The sequence below is a fragment of the Daucus carota genome, chromosome 7, assembly GCF_001625215.2.
Source record: "Daucus carota subsp. sativus chromosome 7, DH1 v3.0, whole genome shotgun sequence".
Classification (NCBI taxonomy): Eukaryota; Viridiplantae; Streptophyta; class Magnoliopsida; order Apiales; family Apiaceae; genus Daucus; species Daucus carota.
In genome coordinates this window covers 32,083,762-32,103,012 of record NC_030387.2, presented here as the reverse complement: position 1 = coordinate 32,103,012, position 19,251 = coordinate 32,083,762, and the positions used below count along the sequence as shown (strand labels likewise).

The 19,251-nt window shown below is 33.6% G+C and overlaps 5 protein-coding genes and 1 long non-coding RNA gene across 6 annotated transcripts; 5 read left to right on the top strand and 1 right to left on the bottom strand.

Moving 5' to 3' along the window:
- The first annotated feature begins 1,853 nt into the window (after window positions 1-1,853).
- Window positions 1,854-3,590, top strand: LOC135147987 (chromatin remodeling protein SHL-like). Its single transcript, XM_064082074.1, has 2 exons — window positions 1,854-1,983; window positions 3,361-3,590. Exons 1-2 carry the CDS (start codon window positions 1,854-1,856, stop codon window positions 3,588-3,590), a joined length of 360 nt encoding a protein of 119 aa, XP_063938144.1.
- Window positions 3,591-3,622: 32 nt separating this feature from the next.
- On the top strand, window positions 3,623-4,488 carry LOC135147986 (chromatin remodeling protein SHL-like). The gene is made up of 4 exons (XM_064082073.1): window positions 3,623-3,720; window positions 3,824-3,889; window positions 4,187-4,268; window positions 4,402-4,488. Exons 1-4 carry the CDS (start codon window positions 3,623-3,625, stop codon window positions 4,486-4,488), a joined length of 333 nt encoding a protein of 110 aa, XP_063938143.1.
- A 2,406-nt stretch (window positions 4,489-6,894) lies between these two features.
- Window positions 6,895-7,649, top strand: LOC135147629 (non-specific lipid-transfer protein Cw18-like). Its single transcript, XM_064080774.1, has 2 exons — window positions 6,895-7,323; window positions 7,407-7,649. The coding sequence occupies exons 1-2, from the start codon at window positions 6,953-6,955 to the stop codon at window positions 7,414-7,416; spliced, it is 381 nt and encodes a 126-aa protein (XP_063936844.1). The 5' UTR covers window positions 6,895-6,952; the 3' UTR covers window positions 7,417-7,649.
- A 1,278-nt stretch (window positions 7,650-8,927) lies between these two features.
- LOC135147985 (F-box protein At4g22390-like) lies at window positions 8,928-10,199 on the bottom strand. The gene has a single exon (XM_064082072.1). It carries the CDS (start codon window positions 10,197-10,199, stop codon window positions 8,928-8,930), a length of 1,272 nt encoding a protein of 423 aa, XP_063938142.1.
- Window positions 10,200-12,987: 2,788 nt separating this feature from the next.
- On the top strand, window positions 12,988-15,660 carry LOC135147984 (chromatin remodeling protein SHL-like). Its single transcript, XM_064082071.1, has 5 exons — window positions 12,988-13,120; window positions 14,533-14,893; window positions 14,997-15,062; window positions 15,360-15,441; window positions 15,574-15,660. The coding sequence occupies exons 1-5, from the start codon at window positions 12,988-12,990 to the stop codon at window positions 15,658-15,660; spliced, it is 729 nt and encodes a 242-aa protein (XP_063938141.1).
- Window positions 15,661-17,861: 2,201 nt separating this feature from the next.
- LOC135148039 (uncharacterized) lies at window positions 17,862-18,387 on the top strand. The gene is made up of 2 exons (XR_010285865.1): window positions 17,862-18,061; window positions 18,145-18,387. It is a non-coding gene; the product is annotated as an uncharacterized LOC135148039 (long non-coding RNA).
- The last annotated feature ends 864 nt before the right edge of the window (window positions 18,388-19,251 follow it).

Sequence of the window (19,251 nt, the reverse complement as noted above, 5' to 3'; positions counted from 1 at the left end):
CCTGGACATCTCTTTTCGGACATAATTGAGGACACACTGACCAGTGATTTGTAGGTGATATTACTATATATCACCCTCAGTGCCATATGCAAGTCATTGTATCACCCCTTGTTCCAGATCAAGACCCGATAAGCATTACTATGAAGTACTTTTGCCAATCAAAAAAGAAAAATCAAGAGGTTAAATCCAATACGACACATCAAATTAGTTACTCGGGAATATTAGGATATTTCATCCGAAATTTCTCAAGTAACTGATGTAATGTGATTTCTTGTCTGAACCTCTTCATTTCTCTTTGAAGATTTGTTACGGTACTTACAATAGTGTTATCGGGCTCTTGATCTGGAACAAAGGATGATATACAATGATATTTACCCATGCATGAAATCTACCTACCCTGTCCATCTTCTTTGGATTTTGTAAGATATAATCCGCTCCGGCGAAATTGCATGGTAAAGAGCACCATAACACACATACATATGATTAAATAAAGGGCATAAGAAGAATCTAGTGAATTGGGAGGAAGTATTTGAGGTTGTCTAGAGCTCATGTGATTTTTGATATATATAGTACTAGCACATACTCAAAATGATGTCATATAAGAAGAGTCGAGTAAATCGGTCGCTAAAGAAGTGTCTAGAATTCTGGGGAAAAGGAAGTGTCTAGAGCTTTTGAGATTTTTGATATAAATATTAAATACAGTACTAGCACATATAAAAAATGATGTCATCACATGAGAGGAGTTAAGTGAATCGGCCTCATAAAAGTATCTAGAATTTTATGGAGAAAGAAGCTTCTGGAGCTCTTGAGATTTTTGATATAAATACGGTACTAGCACATACACAAAATGATGTCACATAAGAAGAGAGTCGAGTGAATCGGTCCCTAAGGAAGTGTCTAGAAATCTCCAGTTTTGCATATAAAAACAATGATGCACACACATAACAATATCACATAGGTAAGGACTAAAACCTCTAGCAAAATGCAATTTTTTTTATAAGGAAATGAAAGAGCAATGCGAAAAGAACGTGCTAGGGACATTAAACGAGAATCCAAATTTTAAATGTCCAAAAGAGGTATAAGTATGTAAATTATGAAATGTTTTTGCTAAAAATTAAATACAATAAAGAATATGTTCATTATGAAACGTTTTTGCTAAAAATTAAATTTTGCTCAATTTGTGTACTTTTGTCAATTCAAACTAACCACGTGAGTTAAAAGAGAATGAAAAGATGAATAAAATTTTCTTTTACAGATTCTTGGACACTTCATATTGCTCCCACAAACACAGATGCATCTGCATCTCGTGTAGACGCACACAGACATTTCCATGGCCATTGGGAACCTTTATCACCTGTAGACGCACACCGACAAATATTCCTAGATCTTATCGCCTCATAGATCTTATCGCCCCATAGATATTATCGCCTCATGAGTACAAGACTATATAATTTTAGTCTCTTCAACAATCAAAAAATCTACCCTCTTCCTAATATTTCCTCTTTCTCTCACGATCCAGTAGTCTCACTCCGGCGTATTTAAGGTAAAGTGGTGCAATCGAGTAATTAGATTGAACTAATAATATGCATATACCCCGGTATCATAACACCCCCCACCCCCCAATTATATCCTCTTTCTCCCAAGATTTTGTTTTCTCCGTCGTAAATATCTAAAGGTAAAGTGGTGTGTGTCCATATATAATCGGGTAATTAGTTTGAACTAATAATTAGTAAGTACTCGTATGTTTCCTGCAATTGATTCCAATTTTAGTTTTCGAATTTATACAGAGTTTTCGTTTTTGATTTCTAATTGCAACAGATCTGGCTAAAATTTACTTTTGATATTTCACAATTATGAGCCGCACAAGAAAAGATGTACAAGGTGTGAAGGATCCCAAGGGTAAGAAAAGAATCTCGTCACATGACTCTGTCAACTCCCTTGCACCATCGAAGCTACGCAAACATAATAGTCCTCATTATAATGGTAATAACTCTATGTATTTATGTAGTTTTAATTATGATGTTATTATTTGTGTTGCTCATGTTATGATATAATAAATGTATAAAACTCAGGATGCGGAAGGAGTATTAAATAAACGATGCCTGGGAGGCATCATTTGTTTAATACTCTCACCGTCCCTCTCAGTTGTATACATTGGTGGACGCGGCACGTACTTTAATGCTTCTATAAGACTATACTTATAGCTCTATAACTTATTTTTAAAATTTTGAATAAAAATTTAATATTTAATTATTTTCCGGAAGAAGTAAATCTTAAAAAGAAATTATAAAAAATATACTTTACACGAGTACTAAAGTATTTATAGAATTGAATGTGACAAAGGGAGTAACATTTACTTAATGAATGTAGTTCATTGTTTATTTTCCATCAATTTCGTTTCTCCCTCATTGGTATTATCATCTATTTATTTCATAAGTTCTACCATATAACAGCCATTGTATTGATGGTCATTTGAGGGATTGATTGTGGTTAAACTCAATTTTTCGTTAACTTTGTCTAATGTAAGTTTACTGGATTTTATATTGTGTCTTTGCTAGTACTAGTCACCAAATATGGTCTTACCTAGATAAATATTGGATTATCATCATCCCATCTCTAAAACAATGAAATCACACAAATAATATATATCTCTACAGTTTAGAGTTTAGAAATCCTTTGAATCCCTGCTCAATCTCTTAGTGGAAGCTATCTACATTTCTCCCTAAAAAATACACAATATCTCTCTATAAAGCCTAATAAATATGTTATATCTCTTAAAAAAACTTAATAATTGTGTTATATATTATTATGAGCTTTTTATATAAAGTCATTAGGATAGGAGGTAGTAAAGAGAACTAAAATAGAATAAAACTCTATATAACGCCCACCATCCTTCCACACTCATTCTCAAGGTCATTATTTCTCATGAAGTGTTCCCTCAAGGAGATTGATTTTGAGGCTCAACCCTTGATGCTCACTTGTATGCTTGTCTGTCAGCGGATGTCCATTTACAAATTTTCTTCTCAACATATCTCTTTGCTATTTAGACAGATATGTTCTTCTATTTCATCTTTGTTCTTTCCACCTTCCTCGTCTTACCGTATGGTACATGAATAAATCATTACAATTTACAATATTTTGATTAAACATGATATGAACTATACACTTTTTAAACTTAGATTTTTTTTAAAACAATCTTAATGGACTACATTAATATAAGTTCATCAAAAAGCTTTACAAAAAAAACACATGACCCCTTAGTGAGTTACCACACATAGATGTTTAGGAGATGACAATCACACTTTCTTTTTTGTATGAGTTGTTGAATATGGTGTTGTCTATACTTTTGATGTTCTGTAGATGGAGATTGTGTGCTTCTGAAGGCCTCTAATCCGGATGATCCACCATATGTTGCTCAGATTGTTGAATCTAAGGCTAAAAAAGTGAAAGTAAGATGGTACTATAGACCCCAAGACACTGAACTGTGGAAGAAAGACTGTGACACTGACATGTGGAAGAAAGACTGTCACGGGAAAAAAGAATTGTTTCTATCTAACCACGTTGATCCTCAAAGTCTAGATTTATCCTAGGAAAGTGTACCGTGCACACTTTCCAAGAATATATGGAGCTTGAAGGTCGGCGTTCTGATTCCGACTACTACAGTCGATTTGAGTATGATATTTATGAGGAAAAATTGATTGATGTCAAAGATGCTGATTGGTAAGTGATATGTGACTCCTATAGTTACCTGTTATTTGTGTTTAGTTACAAAATTACTCCTTTTAAAGTGTCTAATTTGACTATTCTTAAATCTTAATTGCAGGCTGTGCATTTGCGGGAATCCTTACAATCCGGATCTGTATGTCTATTGTCAGATATGCAAATCAAGGTACGGTATCCATTATAATAAAAAAATTGCTCTTTTATGTATCAATGTATGTGCTTTATTTTCATTTCCAGCATTTCAGAAAAAGAAATCTTGAGGTGCATACATGCAACTCTTTTATTTACTGTTGTTGAATGTTGAATAGATTCTATATTTTCATAAGAAGTGTGGTAAGGCTTTTTTATACTAAAAGTTGATTAACTCACTAAGAATTATCTCCTTAAACGTGCATTCCTTGTGATTTCAATTTTCATAGAAGTTTTCGTGTTGCGTTGATTGTGCTTTTAATGTTCCTTGTAGGTTCCATCCATCTTGTACCAACATTGATGCAAAGAGTTCATGCATTATTTTTTGTGATAACTGCAAGAACTCTCCTAGCCAGGTTAGACTTGTTGGACTTAGCGCTTTTATACATCTTGTTCTATCTTTTTTATTTGACATTTCCCACTCTTTTTTGATATGATTATTTACAATACATATAATAAACTCAATTTTTGATATTTTATAATACTTAGGAGCAAGCTGCGGACAAGCGCTTTGAAAGGTATCTCAAGTTCCCGAGGATGCACAAAGATATCAAAAAGGAGAAGGCCCTTAGATAATTAAAGATTAAGGAGTATTTCAAATTTTTGTTTGTCTTGTGGAGAATTGTTGGTTTGTTGTTCCGCCCCTTTTATTTATTGTGACATAATAGGTTTCTTCTATTATTTTAAAATTTAAATTTTATAATTTTTCACCTAGCAATCATATTATTTTAATTATTTATAATTTGTTTTACATGTATACGGTTTGGGTTTTGGCAAATGTAGTTACTTTAAATGTATGTTTGAAAATTAAATTCAAATATCACCCAATCTCACATTGCTTTTACGTACCAAATTAGGTAGGGGTTTGGTGGGTATGGTTACATATATATTGGCCATAGACAAATACCATATAGATATGTGAAATATTGTTTTGGAGAAGTTTTTTTTTTTTTTTTTATAAACGCACTTGCATTAATACTTCTCAGAATCAATCGTAAAAAATGATGAAATCTGGAGCAGTATAGAGCCTGACATAGAATATGCAACTCATGCTAATTCATGAACTACGTATTCGCAGACCTAAAGGTAAAAGTAACTAACACTTCATCAAAGTGTTTAAGAATATCCCTACAATTTTCGACCATTGCATGAAAGTAGGTGTTTCCCCGACCGCCATTTACTGCATCAACTAGCTAGGAGCTTGACATCACATTCAAACAGACACTTTCTACTCCTCCATTATTTCGTCCAAGTTAAAGCTTCCTTGAGGCTCATATCTTCTGCTTCTCTCGGCTGAAATCTCGCTCGGACTACAATACTTCTGGCTAAAAGAAAGTTACCTTCTTTATCCCTAATAACACATCCAACTCATACCTGGTTTGTCCCCTGCACAAAAGCTGCACCTACGTTTATTTTAACCCAGACTTCAGGTGGCTTACACCACGTTCGAAATCGAACCACAATGTGCTGTTGTGTGTTATATACAGAGTTATCTTTCCTTGCTCGCTGCCATTCAGTAAACATACAGCACGCTCGTCAACGCAATCCATAAGGTGATTTAGAAAATTTATACTCTGATCAAATTATTTTTACTTACAATTCACTTATAAAAATTTAAAATAAAATACCAAATATAACCCTTTAATAAAATTTAGATGAGAATTTTATGGATCCTAGATCATATTTTACGACCTTCGTATGAAGTATTTAGCTAAGTAATTAAAATACAAGATATGTAATTTATGTTTTTTTGTAATTTTTTTGGGTGATGTGTTATTTTATTTTGTAAGTACTGATTTAATATATATATATATATATATATATATATATATATATATATATATATATATATGAAAACTATATTCTATGTAAGGTACAAGTTTTACTCTACAAAAATTTCCAACACTAATATAGGAAAAATAGGAGATAGTAAGTGGGTGTTTGGCAACACTTATTATTTTAAGTCTTTTCGGGCTTTTTTTAGCGCTTTAAGCTGCTACTTCTATTGTTTAGGTAGCGTTGGCAAAAGAAGTATAAGTGCTTTTTTAGGGGGTTTTAAGCCAAAAGGTAGAAGTGAGATATGCTAACTTTTTTGGCCTTTTTTAGTGATTTGCATTTTATTATGAAGTTTTTAATTTTTTAATATGTAATAAACTTTATTTAGTAATAAAGTTATTTTATTTTAATAATTTGAAATTTTTTTAATTTTTAAATTTAAATTACCAAATTTTCAATTGACTTATAGGTAAAAGTTAATTTACATCATAATAATTGTCTTTGCAGTTTTCTTAATCACAAAAGTTTCAAAAGTGAATATAATAATATAATAAGAGTTGCAAGGATCATTTTATTGCATCGCATCTGATTTTTGTATTGTTAAACTTATTTTTGTTGCAAGAAAATTATTTAGACTAAATTATACAATCAAATATACGTATAATTTGTAGTGTGATGTGATATTAATTTCCATTCATGTTAATCACATCTGACAAAATATTAAATAAATTAACTCGTCCAACTCGTCAAATTCACTCATTGAACACGGTTTAATTGTGATAATTTGTCTCGGCCTAGCTCGGCTCGTTTCGCCAACCTGAAATATCTACTTATGAGACGAGGTCAGAAGTTAGAACATCATGTCCAGCAAAATTCTAACGTGTTGTGACTTGTGAGTGTGCTGTGATCTTACACAGTGTAACAGGGAGATGAGGGAGTTGCAGTTACAAATTAAATAAAACAGGCCAAGCAGAGGATAATTAGGCAACTAATTTACATACCAGATTAAAATTTGTAGTTTTTCAGATGAAGCCTAACATGTAACCACACAATTAAACATATTAATAGAGATGCAAGCATCAAATTGTTCCTAGGCATTTCTGTGAACTTACCAGACCAGGTGTCCTAACTGTTAGTTAAATTTGTTAATTTTGTTCTAGTGCTTCTCCGACTTGCCTATAAATGTGTCTCCCTGCATAATCTGTTTCTGCACAATTTGTCTACATAGCACATTCCAAGAAGTCTACAGATACCTGAGAACATAATGGCGAAGATTGTGTACTTGACGATGGTTTTTGCCACATTTTTGGCGGCTTTTCTGATGGTGGAGCAAGGGGAGGCTTTTACCTGCGGAACAACATTACAAGAACGTACAAAGCAACTTTGTGATCCATTTCACAGGGGCGAACAGCAGGATCCATCTGCTGAGTGTTGCAACTCTTTAAAAGCATTCCGTGATACGGCCAAGACTAGAGAAGAGAGGATTGAGTTGTGTCGTTGCGTGCAGGATCGTTCTAATAGAAACAGAGCTGGTGTTCCTGCTCCAGATGCTCGTATTCCTAAAATAGACGCTCTTCCTGCAAAATGCGGACTTCCATTTATATACTCTGCAGATCGTAAATTCGACTGTAACACGTAAGTTTATTTCACGGATTGTTGATAATTTTTTTGATTAGTTCATTAGTACACATGACTGACTAATATATTTTTCTATGCAGCGTAAACTAAGCTTACCTCCGGTGCATGAAGAAGTAGTTGGAGGAAAAATCGATATATATAATAACACTGAGGCCATATATGTGCCTTAAGAAATAAAATTATGAGCAAATGTATCTCATATGTTTTGTAATTTTTCAGTTCAACAAGAAATGCAACTCCTGTTTTGCATCCACCGTAACTCATTGAGTTCTGTAATGTATTTCTGGCGTGCTATATTATAAACGTTTGACGTTTCTTATTAATTCTAACGTAACTGTTAATCCCAAAAGATAAAAGAACGTCGTCTACTGATCAATGACTGTCACTTAGTACTACAAGTCTGGAACTGTCACAAATCACAGGGAAAGGCCTCTGTTTATGACAGTTTAGTATTGTTGTATATACCGAAAGCAGCATTCCCAGCGGCAGATATGCATACTTCTTGTAAGCTAATAGAAATACATTTAAACAGCAATGGAAACACGACGACTCCAGTCATAAGCTATACTCAAGACATCAGGTAACAAGATCTCGGTTTTTCTCTGATCAACTGGCATCCCAGTCCCTATTTCTGGATATGAGTGTCATAAGGGCAACCACGACTGACCTCATGCTTGGCCTTAGTACATGATTTCCGGAGATCTGTGCTGGGGTCGGGCTGATTCATTACCTCTTCAAACTGTAAAAAATATACAGATAAATATATACTTATAATTACAATGTGCTCATTATGGCTGAGTGTTGCTGGGTTCCACTAAAGCTTAAGAGTTTGCAAATGACATGGAGAAACACAGAGTAGAGCCTGATTTAGGTACTTATAAAATTTTAGTCAAAGTCTTACGACATCTCGGCATGATGAGTGGTGCAGGGGAGATAGAGAAAAGAACTATAGAGCGAGGTTCAGCATTGCATACAACATTCTGATATGTGGGCTTTTCTAGGTAGACAGTGCTGATAAAGGTCTAAACACACGTAAAGGTCTAAAGAATTGATAAAGAAATTACAACATCTGTAATCCAAGAGTTCTTTATATGCTATGAAGTGCGAGTTATACAAAAAACAAATAGAACGGATCAAGAAATTTAAAGCAACATTAGCAAGTTAAGCTGCCAAAGGATTACGAGGATGATTCTGTTATACTACAAGCTAATATTAATATGAAGTCTATTAGAAAATATTGAATTAGACGTTCAACACTATTGACAGATTTCCAGAATATAATCAGTCAAACAAATAGACAACTCTCTCTTGTTTTTCACAAACAACTCCATAACCACAATTCAATACAGTGATTTGAATTCAAAGGTCAAACAGAAAAAGAGTGAGTGAGAAATTATAAACGATAAGATAACTTGGAAAAAACGATAGCAAAGAATGTTGAACATGATACAAAAATATGGACTTCTCACAGATTTATTGTAATATTTCTTTTATATTGCCATTATCAACCACGCCATATGCAAAATAGTAAATATAATCGTTATGGACTCAAGAATATAATCATTAATTAGTAGATGTAGATTTGTAAGACTGACAATTCCTCACTTTGCATATTTCAACAGTGATTTGCCTCCCTCGTACATGATTAGACTCTGTGGAAACGAGGTGTCTACAGTAGATGGAGCAAGGACTTCACGGGAAACATCTGGACCCCCGTGCTTACCATATCCATGATATTTAGAAATCCTGCTCTTAAAATTAATAGAGACTATGTGCGTTTCATCAGGACGCTGCGATTGGAATGACTCTACTATAAGAGTTCCAGTCTTTGTAATATTCAAAGGATGCCCATATTGTTTGAGCACAGCTGTAGCAAGTAGAACCCAAGAGCCTACACCTTTTCGTTGCCTCCTCAACCATATAGGAAAAGGATACTTGGGAGGCACTAGATTGTAGCAATCTGGGTCCAAAGTACAAAGAGCGAGTGAACCTTCAAAACTCATGAGCTTAAACGGGGCAATAACTCCAAATAGACGGGGAACACGATTTGGCACATTAAATTCCCCAAACAACTGCGTATCAAAATCATATGACATTATCTTCAACTCATTCCCCTTCAAACTATTAAACTCCTCAGTTCCAGGTTGTTTCATCTCTACCCAGTAGTACCTACCATCAACATAAGCCCCCATTTCATTAACAAGCCTCGGAACCCGAGAATCCCCCATCTTCTTCCACGTGTTCTTCCTCAAACTATAAACCTCAACCTTCGGAGCCACCTCTCCAAACTGCTTCCCCTTTCCATCCTGAACGTAAACAATCCTAATAACCTTATAATCATCCGTACCCTTATCATACCCCATCCCGACCACATAATAACTCCTATCCCTATCATCCAAAAGCCTCTTAAAACAACTCGAAACAAGAACCCTATGTCTCCTAACAAAAGGGTTCCACAAATACAACTCCCTAGAAGCATAATCTATATGCAAATCAGTTAACAAAAGCATCCCATCTACTTGCGCAATCAGCTTCAAACTGCCACTTTTGGTAACAAAGGGAATGTCGAATTTTTCGATAACTCGAGAAGTATCAGCAGAAATTAAAGAGCAATAATTTTGGTGAGAGATAAAAGGGGGGATTATAAGCACAGCATTATCATCACAAAAGGTAACAGCTTTACGAATTTGAGAGGAAATAAAAGATGGGCTGTTGATAAGAGAGTACCATGCTTTGTTCACTGAGCTTGATTTGATTAGGTCTTTTACAGAGAGTCTTGAGAAGATTTCAGCCGTGGTTTCTTCAGGGAGATCATGAAACGTCGTCGTTGAGACTCCATTGTTGCTTACTGGGGCTACTGGAGCAATTGACATTTTGATTGCAAAGGAGAAATTGTGAAAATGGTTTTGGAAACAATGAAAGCGGATTAGTGTGAAGAGCTTTTTGTAGTGATTTTAAAATTAACGTAAAGAAAAGTCTGCAAACACATGGAAAGTGTACGTAAAACTGAAGAGCCTTTTGCACTGATTTTAACCAATGTAAAGAAAAGCAAAGAAAAAAGTAAATACCACAAAAATGTCAAGTTGTAAAACGGATAATTGTGATATTAATCTATCTGATATTAATCTGTATGCATGTTGATTCGGATCCGAAAATTCATATCCGTATTCGGATATAGTATTCAGATACGAATCCTATCCGAATCTGAATCTGATTTTAAATAGACTTTTATTTTTATATTAATAAAATTAAAAAAAATAGCAAAGATCAAAAAATGATTTTAAAAATTAAAGTTAATAAAGATGATTTATATCTATTCAAAAATTAATTTTTACTTATATTTCGATATAAATTTGTTATCTTTAAAATATTTAACTCAAAAAATATTTTGATATATGTCTATAATATCTTACAATTATATAAAATTTATATAAATATATTATTTTATGAATTTATATATAAATACACACATTATAATAAACACACTATAAACTTATAGAATATTAAAATATATATATAACATATATATTATTTAACATATATATTTCATTTCGGATTCGGATATTATCGAATACAAATATGCCTATATCTGTGTCCGGAATTGTCGGATTCGGATGCGGTTAATATCTGATAGGTGACTGAATACGTTCGAAAAATTCAAATAGGTCCCTCAACTCAAACTAATCATCAATCAACGGCTTTCGAATTGAACGAAATGATTAAATTAAGTTGATTTATTTGAGGTTTTTTGGACGTAGTCCGTTAAATTTGCAATGAGTGATGTGCTTCAGTTTTTTGGACACAGTTTGTCACATAGTTGATATTTAACCCTATAAAAATTCATATAAACATTTGCGTTGCAACATGTCTTACTTACAAAATTATTAATGTTTTATGTAAAACAGTCGGCAAACCTTATATGTAGCGACTAGATCGTTTTTTATCATTCATCCATGTCCAAAGTACTATTCAAAAAGTTATTCGACTCTGATATTTTGATAACCATTAATATTGTAATCAAAGAATATGTGTAATGGATACACATCAAAAGAAACAAAACTACCACAATATTATCGATATACCAACATGCAAATACATGCCCAAAGTCATACATTTTACAAAGATTAAAAGAAAATCATTATAAGAACTGACTACAGCAGTGTGACTAGTGTCCGCCTGGACATCTCTTTTCGGACATAATTGAGGACACACTGATTAGTGATTTGTAGGTGATATTACTATATATCACCCTCAGTGCCATATGCAAGTCATTGTATCACCCCTTGTTCCAGATCAAGACCCGATAAACATTACTACGAAGTACTTTTGCCAATCAAAAAGGAAAAATCAAGAGGTTAAATCCAATACGACACATCAAATTAGTTACTCGGGAATATTAGGATATTCCATCCGAAATTTCTCAAGTAACTGATGTAATGTGATTACTTGTCTGAACCTCTTCATTTCTCTTTGAAGATTTGTTACGGTACTTACAATAGTGTTATCGGACTCTTGATCTGGAACAAAGGATGATATACAATGATATTTACCCATGCATGAAATCTACCTACCCTGTCCATCTCTTTTGGAATTTGTAAGATACAATCCGCTTCAGCGAAATTGCATGGTAAAGAGCACCATAACACGCATACATATGATTAAATACAAGGGTATAAGAAGAATCTAGTGAAATTGGGAGGAAGTGTTTGGGGTTGTCTAGAGCTCATGTGATTTTTGATATATATAATACTAGCACATACACAAAATGATGTCAGATAAGAAGAGTCGAGTGAATCGGTCGCTAAAGAAGTGTCTAGAATTCAAGGGAAAAGGAAGTGTCTAGAGCTTTTGAGATTTTTGATATAAATATTAAATACAGTACTAGCACATGTAAAAAATGATGTCATCACATGAGAAGAGTTGAGTGAATCGGCCTCATAAAAGTATCTAGAATTTTATGGAAAAAGAAGGTTCTGGAGCTCTTGAGATTTTTGATATAAATACGGTACTAGCATATACACAAAATGATGTCACATAAGAAGAGAGTCGAGTGAATCGGGCCCTAAAGAAGTGTCTAGAAATCTCCAGTTTTGCATATAAAAACAATGATGCTCACACAGACATTTTCATGGCCGTCGGGAACCTTTATCTCCTGTAGACGCACACCGACAAATATTCCTAGATCTTATCGCCTCATAGATCTTATCGCCCCATAGATATTATCGCCTCATGAGTACAAGACTATACATCTTTAGTCTCTTCAACAATTGAAAAATCTACCCCCTCCCTAATATTTCATCTTTCTCTCACGATCCAGTAGTCTCACTCCGGCGTATTTAAGGTAAAGTGGTGTGTGTCCATGTATAATCGAGTAATTAGATTGAACTAATAATATGCATATACACCGGTATCATAACACCCCCCACCCCCCAAATATATCCTCTTTCTCCCAAGATTCTGTTTTCTCCCTCGTAAATATCTAAAGGTAAAGTGGTGTGTGTCCATGTATAATCGGGTAATTAGTTTGAACTAATAATTAGTAAGTACTTGTATGTTTCTTGCAACTGATTCCAATTTTAGTTTCAAATTTATACAGAGTTTTCGTTTTTGATTTCTAATTGCAACAGATTTGGCTAAGATTTACTTTTGATATTTACAGTTATGAGGCGCACAAGAAAAGATGTACAAGGTGTGAGGGATCCCAAGGGTAAGAAAAGAATCTCGTCATCACATGACTCCATCAACTCCCTTGCACCATCGAAGCTACGCAAACATAATAGTCCTCATTATAATGGTAATAACTCTATGTATTTATGTAGTTTTAATTATGATTTTATTATTTGCGTTGCTCATGTTATGATATAATAAATGTATACAACTCAGGAGGCGGAGGGAGTATTAAATAAACGATGCCTGGGAGGCATCATTTGTTTAATACTCTCACCGTCCCTCTCAGTTGTATACATTGGTGGACGCGGCACGTACTTTAATTCTTCTACAAGACTATAACGTATAGCTCTATAACTAATAAAAATTTTATATTTAATTTTTTATCCGGAAGAAGTAAATCTTAAAAAGAAATTATAAAAAATAAACTTTACAGGAGTACTAAAGTATGTATAGAATTGAATGTGACAGAGGGAGTAACATTTACTTAATGGATGTAGTTCATTGTTTATTTTCCATCAATTTTGTTTCTCCCTCATTGGTATTATCATCTATTTATTTCATAAGCTCTACCATATAACAGTCATATAATTGATGGTCATTTGAGGGATTGATTGTGGTTAAACCCAATTTTTCGTTAACTTTGTCTAATGTAAGTTTACTAGCTTTTATATTGTGTCTGTTCTAGTACTAGTCACCAAATATGGTCTTACCTAGATAATTGGATTATCATCATCCCATCTCTAAAACAATGAAATCACACAAATAATAAATATCTCTACAACTTGGAGTTTAGAAATTATAACTTAAAAATATCTCTACAATTTTCAAACAAACCCTTTGAATCCCTGCTCAATCTCTTAGTGGAAGCTATCTACATTTCTCCCTCAAAAATACACAATATCTCTCTAAAAAACCTAATAAATATGTTATATCTCTTAAAAAAACTTAATAATTATGTTATATTTTATTATGAGCTTTTTATAGAAAGTCATTAGGAGGTAGTAAAGAGAATTTAAATAGAATAAAACTCTATATAACGCCCACCATCCTTCAATAACACTCATTCTCAAGATCCTTATTTCACATGAAGTGTTCCCTCAAGGAGATTGACTTTGAGGCTCAACCCTTGATGCTCACTTGTATGCTTGTCTGTCAGCGGATGTCCATTTACAAATTTTCTTCTCAACATATCTCTTTGCTATTTAGACAGATATGTTCTTCTATTTCATCTTTGTTCTTTCCACCTCCCTCATCTCACCGTATGGTACATGAATAAATCATTACAATTTACAATATTTTGATTAAACATGATGTGAACTATACACTTTTTAAACTTTAGATTTTCTTCAAAACAATCTTAATGGACTACATTAATATAAGTTCATCAAAAAGCATTACAAAAAAAACACATGACCCCTTAGTGAGTTACCACACATAGATGTTTAGGGGATGACAATCACACTTTCTTTTTTGTATGAGTTGTTGAATATGGTATTGTTTATTTCTCACATTGTCTATGCTTTTGATGTTCTGTAGATGGAGATTGTGTGCTTATGATGGCCCCTAATCCGGATGATCCACCATATGTTGCTCAGATTGTAGAATCCAAGGCTAAAAAGGTGACAGTAAGATGGTACTACAGACCCCAAGACACTGGCCTTTGGAAGAAAGACAGTCACGGTGACCTTTGGAAGAAAGACTGTCACGGGAAAAAAGAATTGTTTCTATCTAACCACTTTGATACTCAAAGTCTAGATTGTATCCTGGGAAAGTGTACCGTGCACACTTTCCATGAATATATGGAGCTTGAAGGTCGGCGTTCTGATTCCGATTACTACAGTCGATTTGAGTATGATGTTTATAAGAAAAAATTGATTGATGTCAAAGATGCTGATTGGTAAGCGATATGTGACTCCTAAAGTTACTTGTTATTTGTGTTTAGTTACAAAATTACTCCTTTCAAAGTGTCTAATTTGCCTATTCTTAAATCTTAATTGCAGGCTGTGCATTTGCGGGAATCCTTACAATCCAGATCTGTATGTCTATTGTCAGATATGCAAATCAAGGTACGGTATCCATTATAATAAAAAAATTGCCCTTTTATGTATCAATGTATGTGCTTTATTTTCATTTCCAGCATTTCAGAAAAAGAAATCTTGAGGTGCATACATGCAACTCTTTTATTTACTGCTGTTGAATGTTGAATAGATTCTATATTTTCATAAGAAGTGTGGTAAGGCCTCTTTATACTATAAGTTGAGTAAGCTACTAAGAATTATCTCCTTAAACGTGCATGCCTTGTGATTTCAATTTTCATAGAAGTTTTCGTGTTGCGTTGATTGTGCTTTTAATGTTCCTTCTAGGTTCCATCCATCTTGTACCAACACTGATGCAAAGAGTTCATGCATTATTTTTTGTGATAACTGCAAGAACTCTCCTAGCCAGGTTAGACTTGTTGGACTTGGCGCTTTTATACATCTTGTTCTATCTTTTTTATTTGACATTTCCCACTCTTTTTTGCTATGATTATTTACAACACATATAATAAACTCAATTTTTGATTTTTATAATACTTAGGAGCAAGCTGCGGACAAGCGCTTTGAAAGGTATCTCAAGTTTCCGAGGATGCACAAAGATATCAAAAAGGAGAAGGCCATTAGATAATTAAAGATTAAGGAGTATTTCAAATTTTTGTTTGTCTTGTGGAGAATTGTTGGTTTGTTGTTCCACCCCTTTTATTTATTGTGACATAATAGGTTTCTTCTATTATTTTAAAATTTAAATTTTACTTTTTCACCTAGCAATCATATTATTCTAATTATGTGTAATTTGTTTTACATGTATACAGTTTGGATTTTGGAAAATATAGTTACTTGATTAAATGCATGTTTGAAAATTAAATTCAAATATCACCCAATTTCACATTGCTTTTACGTACCAAATTAGGTTGGGGTCTGGTGGGTATGGTCACATATATATTGGCCATAGACGAAATACCATATAGATTTGTGAAATATTGTTTTGGAGAAGTTTGTTTGTTTTTTAATAAACGCACTTGCATTAATACTTCTCACAATCAATCGTAAAAATGATGAAATCTGGAGCAGTATAGAACCTGACATAGAATATGCAACTCGTGCTAATTCATGAGCTACGTATTCGCAGACCTAAAGATAAAAGTAACTAACCCTTCATCAAAGTGTTTAAGAATATCCCTACAATTTTCGACCATTGCATGAAAGTAGGTGTTTCCCCGACCGCCATTTACAGCATCAACTAGCTAGGAGCTGGCATCACATTCAAACAGACACTTTCTACTCCTCCATTCTTTTGTCCAAGTTAAAGCTTTTGAGGCTCGTAACTTCTGCTTCTCTCGGCTGAAATCTCGCTCGCACGACAGTAACTTTGGCTAAAAGAAAGTTACCTTCTTCATCCCTAATAACACATTCAACTCATACCTGGTCTGTCCCCTGCACAAAAGTTGCACCTACGTTTATTTTAACCCAGACTTCAGGTGGTTTACACCATGTTCGAAATCGAACCACAATGTGCTGTAGAGTTATCTTCCCTTGCTTGCTGCCATTCAGTAAACATACAGCTCGTGAACGCAATCAAAAGGTGATTTAGAAAATTTATACTCTGATCAAATTATTTTTACTTACATTTCACTAAAAAAAATTTAAAATAAAATACCAAATATAACCTTTTAATAAAATTTAGATGAGAATTTTATGGATCCTAAATCATATTTTACAACCTTCGTATGAAATATTTTGCTAAGTAATTAAAATACAAGATATGTAATTTATGTTTTTCTGTAATTTTTTTGGATGATGTGTTATTTTATTTTGTAAGTACTGATTTTATACACACACACACATATGAAAACTATTTTCTATGTAAGGTATAAGTTATACTCAACAAAAATTTCCAACACTAATATAGGAAAAATAGGAGATAGTAAGTGGGTGTTTGGCAACACTTATTATTTTAAGTCCTTTCCGGCTTCTTTTAGCGCTTTTAGGTAGTGTTTGGCAAAAGAAGTATAAGTGCTTTTTTGGGGGTTTTAAGCCAAAAGGTAGAATTCAGATATGCTAACTTTTTTGGCCTTTTTTAGTGATTTGCATTTTATTATGAAATTTTTAATTTTTTAATATGTAATAAACTTTATTTAGTAATAAAGTTATTTTATTTTAATAATTTGAATTTTTTTTTAATTTTAAATTTAAATTACCAAATACTCAATTGACTTATAGGTGAAAGTTAATTTACATCATAATAATTGTCTTTGCAGTTTTCTTAATCACAAGAGTTTCAAAAGTGAATATAATAATATAATAAGAGTTGCAAGGATCATTTTATTGCATCGCATCTGATTTTTATATTGTTAAACTTATTTTTGTTGCAAGAAAATTATTTAGACTAAATTATACAATCAAATATATGTATAATTTGTAGTGTGATGTGATATTAATTTTCATTCATGTTAATCACATCTGACAAAATATTAAATAAATTAACTCGTCCAACTGGCCAAACTCGCGAATTGAACACGGTTTAATTGTCGATAATTTGTTTCGGCTCGGCTCGTTTCGTCAACCTGACATATCTACTTATGAGATGAGGTCAGAAGTTAGAACATCATGTCCAGCAAGATTCTAACGTGGTGTGAGTCCTGTGATCTTACATAGTGTAACAGGGAGATGAGGGAGTTGCAGTTACAAATTAAATAAAACAGGCCAAGCAGAGGATAATTAGGCAACTAATTTACATACCAGATTAAATTTTGTAGTTTTTCAGATGAAGCCTAACATGTAACCACACAATTAAACATATTAATAGAGATGCAAGCATCAAATTGTTGCAACTCTTTAAAAGCATTCCGTGATACGGCCAAGACTAGAGAAGAGAGGATTGAGTTGTGTCGTTGCGTGCAGGATCGTTCTAATAGAAACAGAGCTGGTGTTCCTGCTCCAGATGCTCGTATTCCTAAAATAGACGCTCTTCCTGCAAAATGCGGACTTCCATTTATATACTCTGCAGATCGTAAATTCGACTGTAACACGTAAGTTTATTTCACGGATTGTTGATAATTTTTTTGATTAGTTCATTAGTACACATGACTGACTAATATATTTTTCTATGCAGCGTAAACTAAGCTTACCTCCGGTGCATGAAGAAGTAGTTGGAGGAAAAATCGATATATATAATAACACTGAGGCCATATATGTGCCTTAAGAAATAAATTTATGAGCAAATGTATCTCATATGTTTTGTAATTTTTCAGTTCAACAAGAAATGCAACTCCTGTTTTGCATCCACCGTAACTCATTGAGTTCTGTAATGTATTTCTGGCGTGCTATATTATAAACGTTTGACGTTTCTTATTAATTCTAACGTAACTGTTAATGCCAAAAGATAAAAGAACGTCGTCTACTGATCAATGACTGTCACTTAGTACTACAAGTCTGGAACTGTCACAAATCACAGGGAAAGGCCTCTGTTTATGACAGTTTAGTATTGTTGTATATACCGAAAGCAGCATTCCCAGCGGCAGATATGCATACTTCTTGTAAGCTAATAGAAATACATTTAAACAGCAATGGAAACACGACGACTCCAGTCATAAGCTATACTCAAGACATCAGGTAACAAGATCTCGGTTTTTCTCTGATCAACTGGCATCCCAGTCCCTATTTCTGGATATGAGTGTCATAAGGGCAACCACGACTGACCTCATGCTTGGCCTTAGTACATGATTTCCGGAGATCTGTGCTGGGGTCGGGCTGATTCATTACCTCTTTAAACTGTAAAAAATATACAGATAAATATATACTTATAATTACAATGTGCTCATTATGGCTGAGTGTTGCTGGGTTCCACTGAAGCTTAAGAGTTTGCAAATGACATGGAGAAACACAGAGTAGAGCCTGATTTAGGTACTTATAAAATTTTAGTCAAAGTCTTACGACATCTCGGCATGATGAGTGGTGCAGGGGAGATAGAGAAAAGAACTATAGAGCGAGGTTCAGCATTGCATACAACATTCTGATATGTGGGCTTTTCTAGGTAGACAGTGCTGATAAAGGTCTAAACACACGTAAAGGTCTAAAGAATTGATAAAGAAATTACAACATCTGTAATCCAAGAGTTCTTTATATGCTATGAAGTGCGAGTTATACAAAAAACAAATAGAACGGATCAAGAAATTTAAAGCAACATTAGCAAGTTAAGCTGCCAAAGGATTACGAGGAT